Raw genomic sequence first — 26,989 nt, forward strand, 5'->3', positions numbered from 1 at the left:
GTTCACATTTTCTATTGGTCCGACAACACAGCGTTCTGTTTCACATAACTTTGCCACATTCTTTTTATTATATTGCTAATAATTAGATAAATTCAACTTAATAAATTATTTCAACCATTGGTTGTCTATTGTTGATGAAACTATATTATAAAACTAAAATAATGTTTGGTTTATTTCTTCGCAATTATTATTTCACACACTTTTCTTGCTTTAGTCCTGATAATTGCGCAGTTGTTGCCATCTGGCACCTTTGCTCTAATTACATAAAAAGGGGAGCTTTTCGACCATGTTCTCTCAGTCATTTTAGTGATTTGGCTCCATCAAATTTACATGTCGTGTTTAACCGTGAATAAATCTTTCGGTCTTTCCATGTGTCTGCGAATGTGAAATTAAACTTTTTTATTACGCAAATACCGTGAAAACTTTCCGAAGATGTTTAAACATAAACAGGATAGACGTAAACTCTGATATTCGGCCCATATCTGGTCGTTGCTTCATTGTTGATTGAAGGCGAACCTACCCCGCGTGCTAAACTGATATTTCAGTTTTTCACTTTGGCGGAAGCGGAAAAATCCCCACTGCACACAGTTCAATGTTAGAATTCATCAAGTTCAACTCAGAATTGGAAACAACAACACCTAGCCAAAAACAACGGTTTCGATTATAAATATAAAAAATCTTTTGACAGCAAAAAAATCCAGTTAATAAAATAAAATTGACAACCACAATAAACGCCAAAGGAAAATTGTATCAAGAACACCAACTTAGCACGGAATTCATAAGCGTCAATCAACAAATCTATACCTGCGCTCTGCATATATGTACGCATAGTATACCTGACAGGGTGAATTAATCAGCTGTGAAAAACAAGTAAAAGTGCAACCAGAATTATTGAGTGAGTCAATCTTCTGTAAGTTGGTCAAAATGGAGTGCAAGGACGAAACAACGGCAAATGTCAATGGCAAACAATTGCAAAGGGAACTGTCCAAACAACAGGACATTGAAAAGAAAATGGAAGAACAAAAACAGCAACCCGAAAAGACATCGCCAAAGTTAAATCCACGAGCTGGCTTGAAGTTGGCCAAAACAAATGGTGCCTCTAAAAGGCGTGTTTATAAAGTAGTGCTAACAGGAGGTGAGTACGTTCATAGACATAAATCGCAAATAAGAATATTTGTCGGTCACACTTGCAAGTAATATTTTAAAGTCAGTGTCAAAATAAATGTCCGAGTTGTGGTGGGCTTTAACATTTGTTATGTTTTTTCGCAATATCCTTGCGCTTGATGATGAAATGTGAATTATAACTTGAGTGTTAACCGGCGTTGAAGCGTTCTTTAGTTATCAATGTGTCTACACGTGTTCATATTCCAATACGTAGTAATTCTACGTACCTACCAATTCTTCATTTAAACCAGTTTCATAAAATTTCTGCGAGGTATCAGTTTCAGTTACATATACACATATAATAGATACCACTGGTATAAAAATTTTATTTAAACCTCATGGCTACCATAATATTCTTGAAATTTTGTAGAAATCGCAGTGTTTACACACACAAATGTACGTATGTACGATCGTAATGTGGAATATATACAAATTTTTGCCAAAAGTCAATTTGTTGATATGTATAGGTGCCCCCACCATCACATTCATTGTTCAGAAAGCTGCTCGCTTTTGCGTCAAATCTATTTAAAAATCGTCTTCTACGATCAGCTATATATTTGATGTGTGTATTAACATACACATGTATGCGTGTACAAGCAGACAGTGATATGAAAAAATTAAAGGAATTAGTTAAAATACCGGCAAATATTTCAATACGCTTTTACATATGTATAATTAAAAATGTAAAGGTTGGAAAGGATTGTCATTTAAGTGTTTTCTAAAATTTGCAAAAATGTATGCTTTCGCATAACTGTTTCAGAGATAATATGTAGATATATGTAGGTATGAAATTTAAAATTTTTATATTGTTAACTGTCGTGAATGTGTATTTTGTAACTTATGCATCTAATTTATTTAATTATTACAATAATGTTTAAAAAGTTAACACCAGTTTAAAACGACACGCCCCGCTATTCAGTTTTTGTTGTTGCACCGGTCTAGCTCTTATCGCTAAAAGCGTCTATGAAAATCGTAATATGCAGCTTACGTAGCTTTATATAAGTGATGAAAATGTCGTTAAGCTAAATCTCAAAAATTGCAATAAAAAAGTGGAAAAAATAAAAGATAAGAGAAATTAATAAATGCTGTGATTAAGTTCAGTGACGCTTTAATGATTGTTATTTATTTTAAACAAATAAACGCATTGTTTCATTGATGCCTAGTAACAAAATAGCACATATTTCATAAACTACTAAGTATGAAAGTTGTTAAGTGAACTGTGTCTTACAAAGACCAATTATGTTAGTTCAATTTTGCACCTTATTCCCGAATAGCTGGCATTATCTGGTCAATAATACGACGAGTATTGGAAAACTAGTCACTTTTATCAGACAGTGAATAGCATTAATAAACTGATTCCCTTTTAAAAATTATATATTTAAAACAATAATGTTAAATAAATTATGAATCAGAATGATTTGGGGTTTTTACATTTTACATACAATTATACATTCACAAATTTTATGAATGGCATTAGTTAATGGAAAGCTCTTAGATTATTTTTGGTATTATCTTATCTTACCAAGAACCACTATTTGCAATCTATATACCATGTATATGTATTATTTATGGTTTGCAACTATAAGCTTATGCTGTTTTACAACTATTTTTACGTTATTATCAAACAATCACATCACATACATACATTTTTTCAAATAATTAAAATGCATTTACTGCTTACAACTTGTGATTATTTTTAATTCAACTCAAATAAGTTATATAAATTTCTTTTGCTTATAAAGCATTGATAAAATTTTGTATTACGCCGTTTATTTTGCACTGATAAAGCGTTGGCTTTATTCTAAAATAAATTTAGTTAAATTTGGTTGCAACTAGTTCACTATTGGATATTTACATACAGTGGGACTTCCATAACTCAAACTTCTATAACTCGAAGTTCTCCATAACTCCAACTCTTGAAGTGGCAATAGCAGTCAAAGTTCATACAAATTTCCATCCTTCCTTCCTTTAGAAACCAAATTTCATACAAATTTCCTTGCATAACTCGAACTTTTCTATAACTCGAAATTCTCCATAACTCCAACTCTTTAAGTGCCAATAGCAGTCAAAGTTCATACAAATTTCCTTCCGTAAATCGAACTTTTCGACCAGGGCATAATATAAAATTTAAAATTTTACTATCGAGGCAGAATTTTAAAAGAGTCCTTCTATATCGTACAGGGGCGAACAAAATATATGATGTTACAATTTTGGATTGCATAAATCATATCGCAAAGATATGGGATACAGACGTCAAGAGCCAAATACTAGCAAACTGCAACCAACAAAATTACAAAATAGATGTTTTAACGTATGAAAATAAAACTTAATGCGAAGTAATTAAATAAAACTGTATTTAAATCTATATTTTCTAGCTTTTTGAAAAAATTTATGTTTTAATGAAAATTCTATAACTCGAAGTCTCTCTAATTCGAAGATATTCTGTGGTTTATAGTGATTCGAGTAGGAATCAGTTAGAGAAGTTCCATTGTATATGTAATGTGGTGTAGATATTTACTAATATTAATAAAAAAATTTGAAGTGTGCACCTTTTTATTAATTTCATTGTGTTATGCCACTATCTGGTTTACGTTACTTGGTCAGTTGTAAGTGGTTATGTCGTACGCCATTAACTGCTTAACAATTGTTATTGACCGCCAGTAGTGGTTATTTGAAAATGTCCATTGACCGTTATGTAGTTCATTCAATTGGAAAACAATTGCATACTTTGTTTGCTACAGTTTCTAAACTACATAAACATTATCGTAGAACCAGGCGTGCATATGTTCTCGCCAACTCATATACATATGTACAAATACATATAAATATTTATTGTTCATATGGGAGCAATTTCCATTTCAATCATAGTCAATTTAAAGCCAATCGCTTAGTCACAATCACGACAGTTCCCAAGTGTATATAGGTAGAAAAGCGTATAATATTTTATAAATTTATAAAACATACAAACATACTTCCATTTGACTTCCTCCTGTGATGTTTGCGAATTTTCAATCAATTTCTATTTTTATTGATCACTATTTTATTTATTTGTTTTCGCATGCTAAATAAAGCAACCCTTAGCGTCATTATGCATATAATGGGCGTGTATGCAGGAGCGTGTCTGTTGATACTGATCGTATTGTTGTTTTTGTTATTTTGTCAAGGTCAGCAAGATGCTGTGTTGTTCTGTTCTATGTACAGATGTTTGTTTGTTTGTATGTACAAATCATATAATCTGCATCTACTTTTACGTTGATAGAAAGCGTATTGCGATGCTGGTTGGGTGGCATGGATGGAAGACCTTCGTTTGCGCGAAAATTCCCTCACTACACATTTGAACTTGAATACTGAAGATAGGGTAGTATTTTTAGCGGTTATCATATAAACCAAGCATTTACATTTTGTTTACTTATTCACCTGCCATTCAGCAGAGGCGATTGTTTGAGTTCGTAGGTGGTGTTTACGTATTGTTGTGCAATTGCATTTAACAGCAGGAGTTTTATATTTTTAAATGCGCAAGTTTTGTTTTTGTCTATTCGTTTAAATCACATGCTTTTATAAACACTTAAAATTCATTTATTTATTTACTTTACTTCCTTTGCAGGTCCATGTGGCGGCAAAACAACTGGCCAGTCACGTCTTTGTACGTTCTTTGAAAACTTGGGCTGGAAGGTATGTTGAATATTAGATTTAGTGCAGGTTAGGTGAATTATTATTACAAAAAATGTATTCGTTTCTCTTTTGTTTCTCACAAAATCCCCCACTACTTAACCAAACGAAATTGATTTACTCTCTGTAAATATTCTAATGTCTAATGTATACTAAACAATATAGTTCTTATACTTACTAAAGTTGTAACTGGAGGAAGGGTCATAATAATTAAAGCAAAATAGCAGCATTTTAATTTTTTTTTTTTGAAAATGAGATATTGCAATTGAAAATAATTTGCGCATATCCATAGCTGTCTAAATTAAAAATTCTTAATACTAGTCTTCAACATCGCGTCGTTTGCTTACATTATTTTGATTATTTCGCACTCGTTTTTGTTTTTTCCTTCATTAAGACACTCAGTCGCAACTCAACAAGTGTATTTTCTACTTGTGAAAGGTGCTCATAAATTCATAAGCACCATTCAGACAGCTTTTTTAGCAAACATCTATGAATATGCGCCAATAAGTTAAGAGACATATTCATACAATGTAATATTTTCCATATCTTACGTATAAAATGGCATTTTACAATGATGAAACTATGCCACAGTAAACTAATTAAAGTAAAAAGTATGATTTTAAAAAATATTAAAAAAAAATAAAAGGAAATAATAATAATTTTGAATTTAAAAACCATTTACTGTTAATATTTACAAAAATATTATTAAATATTACGCTATGAAAATGTTTCTATTTTCATCATTGTGGAAATGTCGATTGTTTCGACGACTAACGGGTTATAGAATGTCTACTTATTAAACTAGTATTGGTTGTTAGAGTCAGGGAATATTAGGTATTGTTTGTGAACTTTCAAAACTGCACCGTTAAACAAAACTAACAAGTATAGCGTACATTAATACCCTCGTCAAAAAGTTTAGTCCCGCGAGAAAGACCTAAATACGTTGATTGAAAAAAGTTAATTTATTTATTATTAAACAAAACAAAAACAAATAATATATATGAACGACAGTGAGAAAAACTTAATTAATTTAAATACGCCAATACCAACAGACTTACATTAAGTCATATAATTTTATGTGGGTTTGTGCTGAAAAAGTTAATTTAATTATCAATTTCCAGCGAAAAATAAAACCATCACTTAAAGGCAGTTACAATTATACTTCAATTTAGCACGTTTTAAAACTTAAAACCCGTTAGTAAAAAAAAATATTTTTAAATTGTTAGTGAATAAAATTTTAGCAAATTAAAAAGAAAAACAATACAATCTACTAGTTGTTACACGACCATGACAAACGAAATGAGCTTTTAATAATTTTTTCAGGTTTTCCGTGTGCCTGAAACGGCTACAGTGCTCCTCAGGTAAATGCCTAAAAATTCAATCTAATTGAATACAAAATAAAGTAAAGAAATTTTTAAACAAAAAAAAAATGCATTTCATATTAAAGAAAAAATTTATTGACGATTTGTTGGCATTAGAATAAATCTTAAAATAATATACAACTGTAAACAACCTTTTAGCAATACTAACATTGAAAACAACAACAACAATAAATTAATGTTTACAAAATACATTCTTTACTTTAACTAAAGTCAAATACTGCCAGCAAATAAATATATAAATATACATTTAGTGCTTTATATAAATACATATAATATAATCTATCCAAGTGTGAGACATAAAGTACATCTAGTATTTTACACATACAATAACTTATAGTATACAATAACTTTTTTAAAACATTTTTTTGCACTAATTAAATTTAAAACAAAAGTCAATTTTCAAATTTGCGCACTTCCGCAATTGAGAATAGTTTGCAGATAATTTTTTTTTTTTGCCATTTCCATTAATATAAATGTTGACTGATTTAATTCTTAATCTCTTCTTCTTTTGTGTAAAAAATATAGTGGTGGCGTTAAATTCTCGGATCTCACAGATAAAGAAGGTAATTATTTGCATTTATACACATGTATATATTTTTTTATTTTAAACAATTACAATATGTACTATATGAAACCGTAGGAAAATTTCCATGCAGACAAGAAAGAAATATTTGCAAGCAATAAAAATGCAAAAAACATGAATATTAAACAAAAAAAGTAAACTAATTTGTTAAAAAGTGAAGCGCGCCGTTTTATTGTGTAATTAAATTGAATATAATGTTTACTCAAAATGAAAGCGTACATTTAAAAAAATTTAATTATTTTTTCATTGAAAATATTTTAAGTGAAGAGCAGCAGGTTTTAATAAAAATAAATTTATTTCAGTTAATTTATTAAATTTATTTTAATTTATTAAAATTATTTGAAACAAGTGATTTTATAATTAAATAGTTTTTTAGTAGGAAAAATTTTTTTAAAAAATATTAATTAAATTATTACTAAATAAAAATAGTTTAAATTATTTAAAATATTTTTTTACTTTTATAGAGTTATTTTTAAACACGATTTAAAATTTACTAATGCACTTAACCGTTGAACAATTGATTTTTGTTACACCAACATTAGTAACCCTGATTCACTCAATGTGAAGGTATCTTCAGAGTATAGTATTTCGGTGATTGCCTTCTCAAAGGTCATGTTCGCGGTTTTCCGTCATTCAAAAGTATTTGCCAAAATATGTCTGACTCTCGGTCGGTTTTCGTACTTTTATACTTGGTGGCTACACGTAAGTGCCGTGCAAAACAGCTGGTATTGTTGCCTCAACGTGCAAATAGTTGCACTATGCAAACAACTGAAAAAATACTTACACACAAACATATGTACATAGGTACCAATGCAAGTGCTTATTTCATTGTAACAAATCATTCTTGCGTAGGTGCAACCACTACTGCACTTGGCTAGTTGGCATTTTCTTGCACTTAGCCATGTCGACTCGGGTGGCACAAAGTCCCGTTGTCGTCAGTTGGACATTTGTCAGTTGTCCAACAATGTTGATATACATACATATGATTTTTTACATACATACATAAACTTTGTTAATGTTTACTTGGCGATTTATTTCGTTTCTCAGTTAAAGAAAATAATATTGTTTGTTATTGTTGCTGATTATTGAAATTGTGCCAACGCGCCTGCTACATTTTTCTCGAAAATTCACGTTGCCAGGCATCACATTTCTTTCGTGTGCTCACGTTTACGTTATTGGGTTTTCAGTCTCGCATAGCCTCGCACAGCCCCTCTTCTTTTGCGGTACCTTCTCAGCGCCTAATAATGAGTGAGTGCATTGGTCAATTTGACAGCAACCCCCAATAAGTGAAAACAAAAAAAAAAGAATGTCTATGTATCTTTTCGCGTTACCGCCATTATCCTGAGCTCTTCTTTCTCAGCACACTTTACTTTTTGCCGCTGATCACTTTCAAATGTTTATTATACAATAAATAATGCCATTGCATGCTCCTGTCTAATTAGATTTAATTGTTCTTATACGTCGTTTTTTTTTTCTTTTTTGTTTATACAACAACAATAATAACAAACAGTAAGTCAACACGCAAAAGACAATTTCCATACAAATTGTATGTCAACTCGTGCCATAAGCTAATTTGTGGAATTATCATACAAGTTGTTTACCCTAATTCGGGGCACTTCGTTTTTATAACCTGTAAGTATGTATGTATGAAGATTTCCACATTACTCCCATGCCGTGTACATTCATTTCGCGGCTCATTGTGTATTTCGTTGATTGTTTAATAGCTCTGGAAATATAAAAATAATTTATTTCAGTTCAAATAGAATTGAGATGTAAGTTGCAAGCGAAAACCCACACATTCATATGAATGTTCAAATATTTTGCAAATGTCGCGTGACTCTTTAAATTCAGCAAATTAAAGGCGGTAATATTCATATTTCGTGAAGTTTTTTTTGCCAACAATTACAAATTTCAAAAATTTTTCCCTAATGTTAAGGTCGAGGTTATTCCGAAGAAGCTTGAAGAATTTCCAACAAATGTGGGATGTACATAATTAATTGATAACATTCATACAAATGTACGAAATGATTGTATAATCAATACTCATATGCATAAATTATAAAATAAAAAGTCAAAGTCCACCAAAATTTTTCTTTGGGATTCACATACAGATTTTTTATGAGAAGATAATTTTATTTTATTTAATTTTGTGTTTTTATGTTCTATTTAATATTGTTTGATTTGATTTTTTCTATTTCATTTTATTTACGGTTATAATTTTTTTTCTCTTTTCAAGTATTTGGTTTAATTTTTAATTTTGTCGTATTATTTACAATTTTTTAATGTAATTTTAATTATTTTATTTTTTTTTTATTTTTTTGTTATATTGCAATTTTTTTTATATTTTTAAAAAGCATTTCGGCAATTTTTTATTTTGTTATATTTTATATGTAATTACATAGTATTTTTTTTGTTTTAGTGTCTCTGATTTTATAGTAGATTTTTTTATATTACATTATACGTATTTACTACTTTATTATTTTTAATTTGCAATTTTATTTATTAATTTATGCTATATTATAACTTTATTATATTTGGAAACTAGCTTGATTATAATAAATTTGCTATTTATTTTAATATTTTTATTCAGTTTTAATATTTTTTTATAATCATTTTTATCTATTTAAAATTTAAAATTTTAATTTTTTTTTATATATATGTTTTATAAATTTTTAATAATTTTTTTATTTTTGTGTTATAATTTTTTAATTTATTATTTTAATTTTTGTGTTATAATTTTTTAATTTATTATTTTAATTTTTTTACATTTATTTTAATTTTGTCTTATATATTTTATCTCGTGGATTTTTGTTTTAATTTTTATTTTTATTTTATTATTTTTTATTATTTTATTTTCCCTTCTGTTAAGTATAATAATAATTTTAATTTATAATATTTATTTTTAACAATTTATCTACACTTCGTTTAAGTTTATTGTTAATTTTTTTTTCAATTTATTAAAATTATCAATTTCTTTATTTTTTTAAGTACTCAGTAATTAGAAAACAATTGTACAAAAGAAATAACCGTAAACCGTTACCACATGACCAACTGTGTAAACTCAGTCTTTGTCTTTTAAACTTACATATTGACTATTTTAATCCATTCGCAATCGATCGCATTTGTCTTATTCAATAAGCATTATCTGCTCACCGTCGCCGCGCACACGTTTAAACCTCTTGGGCTTTAAAAGAAATTAGCACACAAATGTTACCTGTATGGGTATAAACCGTTTCGCCTCCAGCGTAATTGGCAGGCTGGCATTTTTTCATAATGATAAAATTGATTGATTCAATCGTCAATAATAAACGTTGTCGCATTTGAATGAGCGAATGTTTGCCGTTTATTAATATTACACGCAAAGGGGATTGAACGTAACTGCACTGCCGCACGCCCGCGCTCCTTAATTATTGGGTTTTTTTAATTTATTGAACAGTGTTGAGGTAGTGGTTTTGATTTTTTGTTGTTTTTATTTTTGTATTAATTAGTTGGAAAAAATTAAAAAAAAATTGTCTCACGCGCGCTTCACTTTTTAAAAATACACTATGTACATACAAAATATATGATTTTATGCATATTAGTCTTTTTTAGTATTTAAATGGAAAAATATAAAATGTTTATAGTTGTAAAATGCATTTAAATAGTTGAAGAATTACGCCTTACAACATTTATACATACAGAGTTTGTTTAGTCTCGCCGTAAATGTGCCAGTAGTTTGCATTTTCTCTCTCGTTACTATACAATTAAACATTCTCTACTTTATCTACATACATACATAGTATATACTAAGTAATGTAAATATATATCGCTAAGTACATACAGTTATTTACGTAGAAGGAGTTTTTAAACTTGCGATTACCAACTGCATACATATATAATACACGTATGTAGCTAAAAAATTATATAAACATTTTATGCGTATGATATATACATATATGTAGTATTATAGCGTTAATAGCGTTGTATGTAGAACTGTACTTATATATATATATGATGTATTATGTATGTATGTATGTACATTTGATAGCGCCACCAACGCCAAGCACATTCAAATACAAAAATCTACCATTCGCTGCACCGGAACACAGTCTCATTGACTTGACCGCATCCTGTCCACGCTGCTTGGCCGATGCTGCCTCCAAACCCAATGGCAGCGAAGGTGAGTTCACACCGCCACGTTTTGCATTATGCGTGTGTGTTGTTGTGTGTGTGTGTATTGTCAGTGTGCATGTGTGCTCGTTTTTCTTAATTATATTTGGTATGAAAACAAAACAATTGAAAAAGAAAAAGGACAAAATTTAAATTAAAATTGTTTATTATTTACAAATTTACATAGAATTTGTTTAATTTATAGTAAATTTATATATTTTGGCTGAAAATTTCGAAATTTGAAAACTTAAACGAGTACACCACACTTGCACCATTGCAGCAGCGTAAAGCAAATAAGTTGTTTTAACATAAATATCGCTGATCACCTGCTACTTACCGTACATATGTACCTATCTTCCCAATGATTTAGCTTGGCAATTGTACACTATTTTTTTTCTATTTTGCTGCAGCTTACAATTTTCGTTTTCACATGGCCAAGTGTGTTTTTTTTTGTTTTTATTTTTTAATTTTTTTTTTGTAATATATATTTAAATTTGTATCCTTCTTCTGTTTAGGTTTGCTGATTTTGTTTAATTTATTATGCATGTTTGTGTTGTTTTTCTAATGTATTTCTTTTTTTTTAATTTTCTTATTTGCAATTTTTTTTTCGTTTTCCACTTTTTAGTTTATACTGTGTATTTTTTAATTGTGTTTTGTCTTTCATTTTATTTTGTTTTGCGGTTATAAAACATTTTGTGTTGTTGTTTTGTACTACTAAAACAAATTTCATCTAGATATCTTTGAAACATACATACCAACATACATAAATACACCAAGGCACTTACAGATACAACAATGAAAATAGCTTACGCATAACCTGAATATGTCGTCGGCAAAGCGATTTAGTTGAAATATGTATGTATGTATATATAGATCAAAACTCGTGGTCTCCTGACGTCGACGACAATGTGGGAGTTCTGCGTGGTTTATTTTTACGCTAGAAGACCACTTCAGTCTTAACTCGCTGTACTTGTGAACCAACGCTATGCAGTCTCGCTATACTATATATTATATATTTTATATTCTTTTTTGCAAATATTACTACGTGCTACTCGACGCAACTCACTTTCTGCCAGGCCCCTTTATATAATGATTAATTTTTGTTTTGTTTTGACAAATTGTTTTAAATTTTAAGAATTTTGCATTATAAATATATGTGCTGTCTTAGTATTTTACTGGTGTGTGCCGTCGTTTCCTGTCATTTGTCGTAGCTTTCGAATAACACGTGCAAAAAAAAGCTGCACTCACACACATTCATACACACCGCCTTTCGTCTTTGTTCGTAAAGTATCAAAACAGTACTATATAAATAAATAAAAGTGCTCTAGCAGAAATACAGTTCTAGTGCAGCACAAATAAAATTTAATTTCTACTTTTAAAAGATAAGATTTTTCGTGCAGAACTGGATTAAACTTGTATATGTTAGAAACAAACCTTATCAGTAGGCCATTTATCATAATTACCTGCAAATTTTTTTTCTTTTTATTTTTCATAGACGATTACATTTCTACAAAGATTTATATTTTATTTGTATTCCTGTGTAGAAAGCGTGCTCTATTTGTATCCTTTTAATTTGCTAATTTTTCAATTTTCTTTAAAGTATACCCAGTCTTGTGAAAAAAAAACTAAATCCTAAGTTTTCTTCTGTCATATATGTATGTAAGTTAATTTGGATCTTTCATGAAAAAATTAATTGTTTCAAAATTTACTAATAAGCCTACAGAGCGAAGACTTTTTTATTTACTTATATAACAAGCGTCTTTTTGTCTACTTCTTGTTGTTATTTTTACAAAAAATTCAATTTTTTTTAGATCAAGTCAGATGAGAGACGTCCTTCATATCCTAACTAGTTACTAAAATTATACCACTTCCCTCCATAAGAGATATTGAAATCTCCTTTTTAGTCTCCCTATTTATAATTTTCAAAAAAAAGTTGCCTTCTATTTCTTATGAGTTAGTTAGACGATTCGTTAAGACAAATATTCTAGAAAGTTGTCGATAAGATCTACTGTAAAAAAGAATTTTGGAGAAAACTACTCTTTTCATAGCGAAAATAAAAATCGTCAGGTCAAGTTTTGGCCTCAACACTTTCAACGTCATATGTACCTCGCTCAAACTATGCATAAATATGGAAAATTGTCGTAACAAATTTCAAAATAAATAATGAAAGAATTTGGAAACAGAATAAAAAACACTTTTTGGCTTGATTGTGACAGAAATTTCAGAATTTCAGAAAATTTAAGGCTTTTTTTCACGTAGGACAGCCTCACCGTACGTATCCGCATTCGATGAACCTCAGCCGCACTTTTCTTGGAATTCAAAAAGAAAAGCAAATGTCGAGAATTCGGCTCAAAAAGTGACCTCTACAAATATTTTGTTGGGTTAATGTTGACACAAATGTCCAAGGTCGATATAAAATAAATCGATTTAATCGACCAGTGCTTGACCCTACAGACATCTATTGGAAAACGGCGGAAGCAAAATTGTAGACCTAATATATCCACATAAAAAAATTAGACAATTGGACTCGCCAAACCCGTGAAATTTTAAATGTTACAATTCCCGTTACTTTTTGAACACATTCTAATGCTCCAGTATCAGCTGAAAGCATACATACAGTCAGTCACTCACATTGAAAGTCGGGCAAGCGCAAAACAAAATTTCTACTTATAATAAAATTGTAATGAAAAAAGATATTCAACTCGATCTTTTTCTATTTTATTAAAAAAAGTCTTACTGTTAAAAAACAACAAAATTATATATTCAAAGAAACATAAAACTTAACGCATGTAACAAAAACTGTACTAAGACCACTTTTTCGCCTCACATTGAAAGTCGGGCAAACTGTATTTCTAGAAAATGTAACGGTAAATGTTCCGTTATATATATTCGAAATTTAATTATAAGCCTGAAGATTTGTCAATTGGAAATCGTAAGCCAGTCAGTGAAGTTTAAGTGAGTATTTTTTTAAAATGTCGCGTAAAATTAAACAATCTACTTTGGTTGAGCGCAATTTAGTCATACATCACCATTTACAAGGAAAAACGGAGCGTGAAATAGCAAATTTTGTGAAGAAAAGCAAAAACTGTATGTTGTCTACAAAAAAATGACGAAATCTTCATTGAAAATATAAGTTTAATCTTTGTACCCTTGTAATCTAACATTAGACGTAGTAAGAAATGTATCTTGCTAGAAAGCGCGACACTGACTACCAAATAATTCGTGCTGATGAACACATCGTCATGTTCTAGCCTCTAATACTGCTGTGTAATAAATAACACAATAATACCTTAAAACTTAAAGTATACAATATAGATTTTGCGAAATACATTCGCTCTAGCTCTACAGAAACCTTAAAAGATTCTTGAAATTAGTATTGTTTGAATTTCATACTATATTTTAATTTAATATAAATTAAAAATTGTGTCTGTATTAAATATTGTTGCTTTCACCCCCACAAATATTTCGCGCCAATGTGTGTGTGTTGTGTTAGAAATTCGCGTCATCTGCTGACCTCAGAACTGGGTTAAATGAAAACAAAAACAAAAGAATACTTTCTCACACATTTCAGTCAAATGAAATTAAAAATGATTAAATTTATACAGAAAATATTCAATATTAATTCACTTGATACTAGTGTGAACCAAATTCAATTTGCCAAACCGAGAGATACGAGAGATAGAAACAAAATATAGGCGCGCTGTTGTGCGGTGGTGAGCGATAAAGTGCGTTTTTTCGAGGTTGTTGTTATACGAAATATTTAGTATTTTTGTTTGTTTCTATATACATATGTACATATGTATGTATATAATATGTGCAGTTAAATAAAAGTCTCACTGTTTAGCGCGCCAATAGATTACGTAAAAGACAATTTCTTCACACAATTACCTATATATTAAACTATGTACATACAGACAGACATACGCTGCATGTGCCATGGAAAAGGGTATGCTTTTTTTTGTTTTGTATAGTCGTAGTAAACAGCAGCAGTAAACAGCAGCTGCGCTATTTATATGTACTCCGACTGACAATGCCAAAAACGCAATTTTTCGCGACATTGGCGGGAACTACTCGATGGCTTGCACGTGTCTCTAAGAGAGTAGACAGACCATGTTATTGACTTGACAGAGTTGGCGATTATAATTTTGCTAATATTAGCAGAGTTTAATAAATAGTATACAACTAGATAGTTGCTTAGCTTAAAATAAAAAAATATATACATATATATATAGACTTTATTTCTGTATATACTTATTTAAGTCACGTTGCTGCCTTTGGAACTTGTAAAATAAGTGATGGAGAACAGAATAATGTAGTATGGCCTGGCACTTACTTTTAAATTTGCGGTTACAAAAACACAAATTGTTTCTAGATAATTGATAAATCAAAAAAAAAATGAATAAAACCTTCTGCAAGAACTCTTCAGATTGTATATATGTATATGAGAAAAGCACGCGTTATCGCGTTTATAACATTACCGTCATATGTGTTTATGTTTATATTTGTTGTTATGTTTGTTTATTATTATTTCGCAAAAATATATATACATACATTTACTTTATATGTATGTTTGTATATTGACGCATCACGTGCTGACCGCATCATACGGTCATAATAAGTTTTGTGACACACTGCTGACACGCATTTGCATACATACATATGTATGTATATACATTTGTATGCACATATTTACATGTCATGTGCAGAAGAGATTCGCAACAATAAAGCCGCTCTACATGAGCAATTTTTCACACTTACTTGTGGATATGTACATATGTAAGTAATATAAATATTTATGTACGTGGGTCTTTATATGTAGATAAATATACAAAAACATATGTATTTATCCGCTAACGAAATTTTTGCTAACAATTCGCTAATAAGCAGGCAAAATAGTACATATTACTTATTTATTTTTAATTTATACATATATATGTATGTATGTATTTTTATACTAGTATCGCTTTTAAATTTCCAACAGCGGAAAGCAAGCGCCTTAGCGATATTACTATTCAATCAGACATGTGTACATAGATATTAAAGTAGTTACACAGTATGAAATTATAAAAATAATTAATCAATTAGTAGCTTTATTCTTATAATAACTATTATTTAAGTGTAGTCATGTGTGAATATCAAAGTAGTAAATTTTTTTTTTAGTTTATTCGATACTGCTCGTGCACACTTAGTTAGTGTGAGATTTCGATTACCATTCATATTTTTTAAGGCTTCCAAAATGCTTCCCCCTCAAGTTTCTTATCTGCAGCTGTCATTTAAATTAGACTGTCTTATGATAATGTGCTAGGCACATTTTTTGTGAATTTCCACGTTTTAGCGCTAATTTTTATAGCATTTTGTGACTGCTAGAATTAAAAAAACGCTTATTTGATTTATTTTATTTTATCTTATTTTTTTTTTAATTTTATTTCTTTTATTTAAATTTTTTAATTATTTTTTTTCTTTTACAATATATTTGTGATTATTTTTTTATAAATCGTTTCCAATTAAACGTGTTTTTTGTGTATTATAAATGAGGGTCAAACTAAAAAAGAATTTTACATTAAAAACAAAACTCCAAATTACGCGAGAAAAATCAACCTTTTCTGAAAAAAAGTGAACAGAAAATAGGTTTCTTACTTAAAGAAAACAACTGTTCTTAGGCGATCTTATATTAGTTCCATGCATAATTTTATAACAACAATTCTCACCAATTAACAAATTTCCGGAAAATAAGAAACTACTAAGGAGCGAAATGTCACCAAGAAGTACTTGAACACTTATCTTCACATTTTTGAACTTGTTAACTTCTTAGACTGCCAAAACTAAGCACAAAATCTCCGACAAAGATAGCTTGGGCGCCAGTATATGGGTCAATAGTAATCTTATCACTATCTTTGATCTTGATTGTCGTAAACGTTAGTGACATGTTTCTTCCATTCACAAATAATAGTTGTTAGATAAGAAATTCTATACTGATAGTGGTAATCTAAATTGATTGTAAGAAAATTTGACAATGAAACCTGTGTTTCCGCATTTCAATTGTTCAAAATAAACACACTAAAATTTTCGTTCAAATGCTTTTTGACAGCTTTTTGTTTGAGAGCCTGCCTTGTTGACAATTCGCGCTCAGTTCTCTCGCAGAGTTTGTGTGGCAATTAAAAAAACTACTCAAGATTCCATTAATTCGGCATTATTTTCTATATAATAAACAAAATAATATTTTATTAGTCATATTTATATTCCCTTTAATCAGTCACGTTGATTTAAAAATCCCCACAGCAATTTGCTAACTTCAGAAACGAATAATACATACTTATGTTTTATGATGACGATGTTTCTTTCTTAAATATTATTTAATGTATCAACATTCAAGCGTTTAAAGAAAATGAAATGCGATTTGATAATTCAAAAATAAATATGCTAAGTGCGAATTTCGCTATTATTCAAAATCGAGAGAAATCGAGTTAAGCGGTTTTTTCTGGAGACATTTGCTATTTTTCAAATTTTTAGAATTTTTTGATACACGGTGAGCCCATGTAAGCCCACTTTATTCATATTCTAAAATGCAAAACAGTTTCAATCTTTATAGATTTATAGTTATCCAATGTATGCCAAACAAAGAAAGCTAAACAAAGGGGAAAAACATTATATTGCATTCCAATTTATAACGATATTAAATTGTTGATTTCAATACCGCCGGACTATAATTGAATAGAAATACATACAAATGCGCTGCCAATATGAACGTAGTTGTTGTTGCACAATTGTTGTTTACATCAGTGATGACCAAACCTCAAAGCTTTTTTTCGCGTTTTCCTCTCTTCTTAACTTTTGCAAATCGCTTTATATTGCACTAATTAAATTATTGCAGCGAAAAAAAGGCAAATCACACATGCCCTCCGCTGTGGGTGGGCGGTCGTCGATTGGCTACACATTCCAATATACATATGTATGTATGTATGTGTAGTGTGCGCGGGTGTAAGGGATGGCGGCAGAAGCTCAACAACAAACAGCTGACTGATTTTGCGGCAAATTAGTTTGAATAATGTTCTACAACAGCGTGTAAAAGCGGCAAATTAGTGAAATGCCATTGCTATAGCAAAAAAAAAAAGAATAATGGAAAACCTCTGTTATAGCTAATCTGAAATCGAATTGTCATGACATTCAAAAAACCACATAACTGTGCTTTTGTAATACATTTTTACTTATGTACACACATACTATATATTGATGTCTGCTATTCCAAAGTATTTCTATGTTTGTTTATTTGTTTCTACTCGTACATTGTTCACTTGTCGCATAAACAAAGAAAATAGCAGAAAGGCGACAAGTGTCGCGCAATCAGTATGCCGAGTGGCTATCAAAACTCATATATTTATTGTTTATTGTAATGCACACCGCCGGTCGGCATATGTATGCGTAATGTAGTCTAATCAAAAACAGATTTGTATAATGTTTTCCATTTTTCACCTGACATCAAGAAATATGTTTAAGATTTATTGCAGAATGTGGTTTTATTAGTTGCGGCGTGTTCTTACGTTAGTTCTCGAATCAGTTAATACCGTTTTTCGTATATTTTTAGCTTATCTCTATGGCTCATACAACCATGTTGATTTCCGGATCACCACTTTTTTTTGTACTAGAACCACCGAAAGCTATAAAAATAATCAAACCGCTTTAATCGTACGACCTTTCGAGTTCAATTGTTAGATACGATCGCAAAGTAATTTGTCGCAAAATGTTCACATTGTTTAACCTATATTTTTTGTGTTTCCTTTAAAATATATGTAAATATAGACAGTTTTACATACACATTCGCTCGTGGTTTGAGCTTCTTCCAGTGACTATAGGTGCCGTAAGATTTTATTCGACATTCGCTGGCGGTTTGAGCTTCTTCTACGTGCTTCTTTCAGTGACTATAGGTTCCGGAAGATTTTATTCGACTTCAAACGGTGATTTGGTTCAATTATTTTCATTAAGGCCGATTGATTTCATTTGTATCCTAAAAATTTTCAAATTCTAGCAAAAGTTCCGTATTTTCTAAATTTTCTGTGCTGTTCTCGGCATTCAAATACAATTTCGCCTTTCAGATTTGACAATTTACTTTTAGTTGCTAAACTGCTAAGCTTGTGATTTCGTTATTAGATTTCGATTACATAAACCCTAATTACATACGAAGTTAGCGAAATGCCCCGCCGTCATTAGTCAGCACTATTTGCGCTGCTGTTGTTGTAAATATATGTATAATTCCAAATAAATGTCATAAGTTGGTCATAAAAATGGGTAATGCGAAATAGAATTACACAACATGTCTATTTATAGTGTTGTTGGTGTTAAAAAGTTAACTATTAACTTTAATGTTTATTGTTTAAATAAACAATTGAAGTTCCCATAAGTGCTATTCATAAGCTAAATGCAAGGAAAATTTGGGGAGATGTGGGAATAATATTATAAATAGATGTGGATATTAATGATCCACGGAATCCACGTGACCAATTCTATAACAAAACAAGAGCCTCTATTATTGTTATTATTATTGTATTATTGATTAATATTATTATTATTTGTATTATATTACTGTCTGCATAAATAATTATGGAATTTTTGTACAATAACAGTAATAAAATATGTTTACAAATTTTGAAGTGAATTTATAAATAATTTAAGATTTATCATTAGATCATGCAATAGACGTTTACGTTTTAGCTTAAAAATCGTATGCAATAATACCGTTAGAAATAAGTAATTTTTAATTTAATATTTTTAGTGAAAAAATGTTAACGAAAAAAAAAATCGCATGTAAAGTATTATACGGAAATGATTTTAGAAAATATAATTTGGGTACACAACCGGTGATTGATAAATATTTGTCTGGATAATCACAAAAATAAATGGCAGCACAAATACATAAAATAAACATTGCCGCATTATTATCACTAGAATACTCCCATCAGAATGTAATTAAATAAGAATGTGCCACCACATCATATGGTATCCAACTATGCCGCAATCATCATACAGCCGTTTGCGCAATCAATCAATCATTGTTCATTGTTTAGCACAATTTCTATGTTTTTTGTACGTTTTTGCTTGCAAGTTTTTTCTTCTAAAAGGCAAATTTATATATTTTGCAAACAACAAAATTGGTTAACTCTTGTCATTAAGATGCAACGATTTTACATTACATTATTCAAAAAACTTATTTAAGTAAATAATCAATTAATTTAATTTAACTGTGCATATTGCAGCATTCAAGTTTCAAGAGAATCTAATACGTACAATGATACAAATCGAGAATACCTACTTTGAGTTGGGACAATCGAGTCAACGTGATTGTTTGATTATCTGTGATCGTGGCGTCATGGATGCCAGTGCTTGTAAGTATTATCTGTTGAGACTGTTATCAAATTTAGCTTTAACTTATTTAATTCATTGTATTACATATTTATTATATTATTTGTATACGTTTCAACGCAGATATCTCGAAAGAAAAATGGGAGAAAATGATGTCAGCGAATAACTGGAATCCTATAGAATTGCGCGATAATCGTTATCATCAGATTTTGCATTTGGTTTCCGCAGCAAATGGTGCTGAAGATTTCTACACAACTGAGGTAAAGACAAATTTGTGTATTTTTTGTATTTGTTTTTGCTTTTGTTTTTTTTTTTTTCACATGGAATAGATAGTAGCAGTTACTAGTGTGTGTAATTAATTAAAATTAGCCACGTCATGTTGTTTGCATAATTTTGTATAAATATATATTAGTGGCGTTTTTCATATAAAATTGAGATAAAACTCTATGCCATACATTATGAGACGGATATGGGTCGAAAAAAATCATACATTAATTATTATTATTAACCCAAACGATTACCCTCCTCCCGCCCAACCGACGCGTGGGGCGCAGTCCGCTTACGAGCGGAATTTGCCGAGTCTAGAAAGGCAAGAGATTTTTAAGCGTCCGGTTCTCAAACTGCTCAGCTACAGAAAGAAACATTTCAACAGCTGAGATTTAAAAATATATAAAAACAAAAAGTTAAAAATTTCTGATTAAATATATATCTCAGTAATTTTTGTTTGCTATTAAGTCATGTTAATTTACAAAAGTAATAATATGGCACTATTACACAATGTTTTGACTTGAAATCACGAAAATTAAAAAAAAATTATAATTTCAAAATTGCTATTTGCGTTGACCCAGTTCCAAAAAAAGGTCCTTGAGGTGACAATCATAACTCCTAGGAGGTTAATTTAAAATCAAACGGATAAGAAAAATTAGTTTTATAAATAGATAATCCTGGGCCTGATCAAAGCTTTTTTTTCAAAATTGAAGAAATTGCCTCGGGGCATTTTTTTCTAGATTTTCGGGATTTAATTGATCTTAAAAATCGAAATTTTTGAAAAAAAGCTTCGTTCCGACCCAGGATTATTATATGTCCTAAAAGCTGTATGAATTTGATTAAAATCTACTGAGTGATTTTCGAGTTACAGTAGTCACACGTTCAAAAAACATAGCATAGCATTTTGGAATGCCCGAGCGTTCTTTGTTATTTGTCGAATAGCTCGAAAAGTAATTAACGGATAAACTTCAAATTTTTAGATACATATAACGAAAATGTAAAAATATAAAATTGATTTTTTGAAAATCTTGACCATGCCTAACCCCTTAAGAGACAGTAATCTTTTATGAATAAAATTGTTCAAAGTATACAATAGCTCGCCATCACAAAAACTTTTTTTAGCCCAATTCAATTATTCACCATACACGAATTTCTGTATTTTAATAATTTTTTTATAATTTTGTTTACTATTTATTAAAAATAAACATTTATACATGCCATACTGTATATATTATATATATGTAAAACTTTGCCTAAGAACTCATAACTAATTCTAACGTTCACAAAATTCCTAAAAAACTAAACTACTTTTATTAAAAATATCTTTTATTCAACAATTTTTACTGAAAAGATTTTAAAGAAGCCTTCTCAGGTAAAGTTTTTCAACGTTTTCAAGCTTAAAAACGGTTGAAAAGCTAGCGTAAAAAAAAAAAATGCTAGTGGGCGTATTTAAAATGTATAAATGCAATGTAATAATTAGAAGTTCCATAGTTATTTATATATTTTTATTAATTTTTTTTTTAATAAAAATATATGTTTTCTCTTGCAGGATCATGCCTGTCGCTCTGAGGGCGTTGATATGGCACGTGATTTGGATTATAAGTCTGCAGCCGCCTGGGTCGGTCATCCATATTTCGATGTCATTGATAATTCGACAAATTTCGAAACCAAAATGAATCGCCTAATCGAGGCTGTGTGCCAGAAAGTTGGCATCGACATTGGTGATCGCCTGCTTGCCACCTCAAGAAAACTGAAATTTCTCGGTATGACTTTAATTTATAAATATTTTCTGATTTTTTTTATATACAACAATTTTTGTTTCGCTTTTCACTTCGACAGTCGCCACACTACCACCCGACTCCGAATTTCCACCGTTTCAAGACTTCGATGTTGTACATCACTACTTGCAATCCTCAGGACCAAAAGTACAAGCGCGCCTGCGCAAACGTGGCCAAAAGAATCACTGGAGCTACATACACACAATACGCCGTCCCAATGTGCATGGACAGTCGCGCATCGAGGTGAAAACACAGCTAACGCATCGCGACTATATGAATTTGTTGGCGCAACGCGACGATGCACATTTCACCATCTACAAGCGACGTCGCTGTTTCCTCATCAATAATCAATATTTCCAATTGGATATCTACAAAGAACCCAGCCATCCACGGTGAGTAATATAAAATTAAATTACTTATTTGAGGTGTATTAATGCACATATTTTTTCCAATCTGCAGTTGCAAGGGCCTAGTCCTATTGGAGACCTACTCATCACACTCGGGCGATGCGCTGAAAAATTATATGCCCAAATTTTTGAATATCGTCAAAGAGGTCACTGGTGATCCAGCATATTCGATGTTCAATTTGTCGTTGCGCGAGGACTGGAGCACGACAAAGAAATTCTGGCACCCAATGCCCGGTAAGGATGGCAGCAAAACTGTTCAAACCAAAACTGAAGACATTGTCGTCGATAGTGATTAATGCACTCGATGATGATGCCTCTGCTTGCTTGCTTGTTTACCCGCCTAAACTAACTAAATATTAGTCTATAGTATAAGTATATTCGTAGTAGTAGTAATAATAATAACAACTTTCGCACCGCTGTAGTATACCTTTCGCTAATTGCTTGCCAATTATTATAAATTTTTAGTCAAATATGTATGTATGTGCGTATAGAATTATACATATGTAAAATATTTTACTGCGTATAATAGTTTGTTGTATATTTGAGTAAAGAGGAATTGTGCTAACAAATATTTCAATAGTGCTGAACGTTTCGGCGACCTAACCAAAAACTAAAATTATGTATAACAAATATTTTTGAAAATTTTATTTATAATAACAGTATTTATTCATATTATCAGCCATATATAGTATGTATATTTAGCAATTGTTCAATATTAATTATTCCTAGCAAGTTTTGGGTACAACCAGTATGTAGTATACTGCAAATCTTTAGTAAAAATGCTATGATATTAAAATGGTGACGGAATGTACTTACTGACATTTATTTCGTATTTTTGAAATTGTTATATGTTTGAAGTAACGCGAAGAATTGAACTAAATTGACTGTTTTGGCTATTAAAAACAAAAGAAAAACTAGCAAAATTTAAAAAATGAAATTTATAATGTTTTGTTGCCTACATGCGAAGCGCTAATTGCTGAATAAATAAATACGATTTTTTTTAATATTAAAACATTAATAATCTATTATATAATTTTTAATTAGAGCACCGTAGAGTTTCTAAATTTGATGTATTCAGTTGTATTCTTCTTCTTTATACATATACATTACCATTAATTATTTACATTTAATATTTTCTAGTACTTTTTGTTACCCAACTTACGGGGGTCAAAGCAAGTGATTGTCTGTTTTTAGTGATTATTCAGAATTTTTTTCTACAACTAGTAAATAGATAGAGCTTTAAGTTTATTATCATTTCTTAACCTATATTAAGACGGTATAAATGTAAATTTTAAGCTAAAGATATTGTGTAGCTGTAAAAATGGGCTCGCACCCTCTCCACGATTCGGACGGATTGGAAACAAAAAAAATAGCGGCGTTTTAAGCTTAAATCCATGGAACGCACTACGATTAAGGGGTTATATGCAGTTAGACGGCCGAAAAAAGTGAATTTTCCAGAATTTTTTCTGAGAAAACTTTTTAATTTATTGATCCAAAAATTTATACACATATTATGGTATCTTTTAACTGTATTTTAAGACTTAGTACTAGTAAAAATATTTATTTGAAAAAGAGCTACAGCTGATCTCAAAAAAGACGTTTTGCGGTGACCACTATATCTCGGAACAGGATCATCCGAAATTAAAAAACCAAACAGATTTCGTTAAAATAATATTAAATCTAGTAATTAATCGAAGGAATAAGCAAAATAAAATTTTTCGACAAAATGGCGGTTTCTCAAAAAAAAAAAATCGATTCTTCACCAAAATTTCGGCCTTAAATTGTTTATAAAAAAAATATTTATCGGAGAGAAAAAATCTTCGATTAATTACTAAAAAATATATTTAAGAAGGTCGTGTTAAAATTTGAGACTAATCGGTCTAGCCGTTTTCGAGTAATGTTGGTCACCGACTTTGAAAACACCATTTTGAGAAAAACGCGTTTAAAGTTTGGACCTTGTACTTCCAAGCACTCTGAAACGCCTTTCAAATTTTTCATTTGCTTGTAACTTTGAAAATATTTACCGGAATGATATGAAATTGTCTGTGTGTATTCTTAAATATATGTACATTAAGAAAATGAAATAAAAAAAATATATTTTTTGAAAATTCTAACTGTATATAACCCCTTAAGTGCATATACCAAAAATATTACTTTTAGTAGACATTTGAAAAAAATGTGAATTTTGCGACTTTTTTAGTTTTTTGCTATAAAAAAATAAAAGTTTTTGGAATTTTTGATTAATAATAGTGCTGAGTGTACCTAAAAAATTTCAAATCATTCGATCAAGCCGTTTTTGAGTTACTTTGTAGGAAAGTTTGAAAAACACTGTTTTGAGTAAAACGCATTCAAAGTATCCAGCTGTCAAACTAAATTGATTTAAAAACATTTCAAAATTCAAAAAAATTTTTTTGAGCCCATCACATGAGATGTTTAAAATAAGTTTTAATGTGTTTTAAATAATTTTAATAATTTGCATTCAAAAATAGAAGAAAATTGAGATTTATATATATTTTTAATAATCGCGTAATATTTTTGTTTACTTTTTGCTTTAATGTTTTAGCAATATTTGCAAATCATAAAGCTCTCTCTTGCCTTAACATGTTTCATAATTTAAACGTATTTAAACCAAATCTTTAAAATTGCTTACTCATTTATATATAGTTTTTCTTTATTTCCGCCGCTTTTGCATGTAATTTTACTTTTCATCATTTTACTGAAAACTCTATTCTCGTTACATACATATTTATACGTCTAAAACACGCACAATTCTACATTATTTACATGTCTCTATTTTTCTGTTTATTTATTTATTTATAGCAGAAGTCACAACAACTAATGGCAATGGTAAAATAAAGCAATCGAACGGCATATCGAATATGCAATTGGTACTTAACGGTCATGCCAAGGGTTAATTCATTAATTAAATAGACAATATACTTTAAGAGTCATTATGAACGCCTTCAAATGATTTTGTAAGCAAAACAGATATATATATTTACTTAAAATTTATACAAACAAAATTTTAATATCATCACCCCAACTCACTCATATAGATTATATACATAGATGTATTTTAAAGATATTCTCATGATGTTTTTCCCTCAATTTTTTTTTCATTTTGGAAATTTTTAATAACAACGCTTTGATGATACTTATATAACTGTTTTACACAGCACTTAATTGTTAAAGTAATTACGTGTAATGCGAAACAATTTGATTTTTTTTTACTTAAAAGCGCTTTACTTAAAAAATATATATTATATACGCTATACACTCATTTATAATTATGTAATACATGATACGAGTATATTGAAGGCTATGCAAAAGTGATTATTACTTGATCATTATATAATAAATTGTAGGTATTGAAGTGTTTACAGCAAATTGCTTGCTATTTTGTGCTTGAAGTTATCCTACCATTTTGGATGATTTATTGTGACTTTGAAACCACGCACGGACTGTGAATCTTGAAAAATTCAAAAAGAGCAAGTAATCTTATGCAAACTATATTTAAAATACTTAAAACAAAAAATAATTATACACATAACATACTTCGTTTTATTTGTCGACACACTTTGTGAGTGCATACTAATATTAATTTATATTTTCATGTAATTGTTGCACATTTTGTCTTTTACCCATAAACAAAACAAACGAAAAAGAAGTAGATCTTCAAAGCAATGCTTACGATTGTTAAAATAGCAAATGAAATGTCGGCAAAGTATTTACTATGCTTTTGCTTATACAACATATATTTTAGTAAGAGAGAAATTGTGAACATCATGTATGTATGTAAAATTTGTTAACTTACCAATTTGTGATTTTTCTTCAACCACATGAAACACACAAATTTGGTTAGAAATAAATTCTTTGTAATTTTGATTTTTTAGTAAAGTTTTCGTTTTCATAATTTATAGTTTGAGCGCTGACCATCATTAAAAAACGAAAAACAAAACTTTTTAAACTATTTTAATATAAGCAAAAGAAAAAATTATTTAATTAAAATGTGCTCTTGTATTTGTAAATGATAAAGAAATTGTTATTAATAAGTAAAGCAAATATTAGGAAAAAAAGAAAAACAAAACAAATATTAAGAGAACCTATTTAAAATTCAACAAGACCAAGAAAAAAGTAAATAAAGTCACTAGAACACCAAACTAAAAGAATTTCTGTGTTTCTTTTTAATTGCAAGTGAAAAGTATAAAAAATAACCGTATTCTTATACATATATCT

At 29.7% G+C, this 26,989-nt stretch overlaps 1 protein-coding gene across 3 annotated transcripts; it reads left to right on the forward strand.

Annotated features, from left to right (window-relative positions):
- The first annotated feature begins 273 nt into the window (after positions 1–273).
- On the forward strand, positions 274–26,922 carry Lcfb_2 (Long-chain-fatty-acid--CoA ligase). Of its 3 annotated transcripts, none has more exons than XM_011179526.3 (11): positions 274–1,135; positions 4,769–4,836; positions 6,157–6,194; positions 6,741–6,778; positions 10,826–10,957; positions 20,196–20,324; positions 20,425–20,561; positions 22,118–22,331; positions 22,408–22,738; positions 22,806–22,987; positions 25,574–26,922. In XM_011179526.3, exons 1-11 carry the CDS (start codon positions 925–927, stop codon positions 25,666–25,668), a joined length of 1,575 nt encoding a protein of 524 aa, XP_011177828.1. In that variant the 5' UTR covers positions 274–924; the 3' UTR covers positions 25,669–26,922. The 3 variants fall into 3 exon arrangements, with proteins under 3 accessions (XP_011177828.1, XP_011177829.1, XP_011177830.1); XM_011179527.3 differs by having other exon boundaries at positions 25,577–26,922; XM_011179528.3 differs by lacking the exon at positions 10,826–10,957 and having other exon boundaries at positions 275–1,135.
- Positions 26,923–26,989: the final 67 nt, after the last annotated feature.

This window comes from Zeugodacus cucurbitae, chromosome 6 (genome assembly GCF_028554725.1).
Source record: "Zeugodacus cucurbitae isolate PBARC_wt_2022May chromosome 6, idZeuCucr1.2, whole genome shotgun sequence".
Lineage (NCBI taxonomy): Eukaryota > Metazoa > Arthropoda > Insecta > Diptera > Tephritidae > Zeugodacus > Zeugodacus cucurbitae.

Coding starts and splice junctions, on each gene's coding strand:
- Lcfb_2 (XM_011179526.3), top strand. CDS start 925: ATGGAGTGCAAGGACGAAACAACGGCAAATGTCAATGGCAAACAATTG. Junction 6,195..6,740: donor ACGGCTACAGTGCTCCTCAG/GTAAATGCCTAA, acceptor TAAAAAATATAG/TGGTGGCGTTAAATTCTCGG. Junction 20,325..20,424: donor CGTCATGGATGCCAGTGCTT/GTAAGTATTATC, acceptor GTTTCAACGCAG/ATATCTCGAAAGAAAAATGG.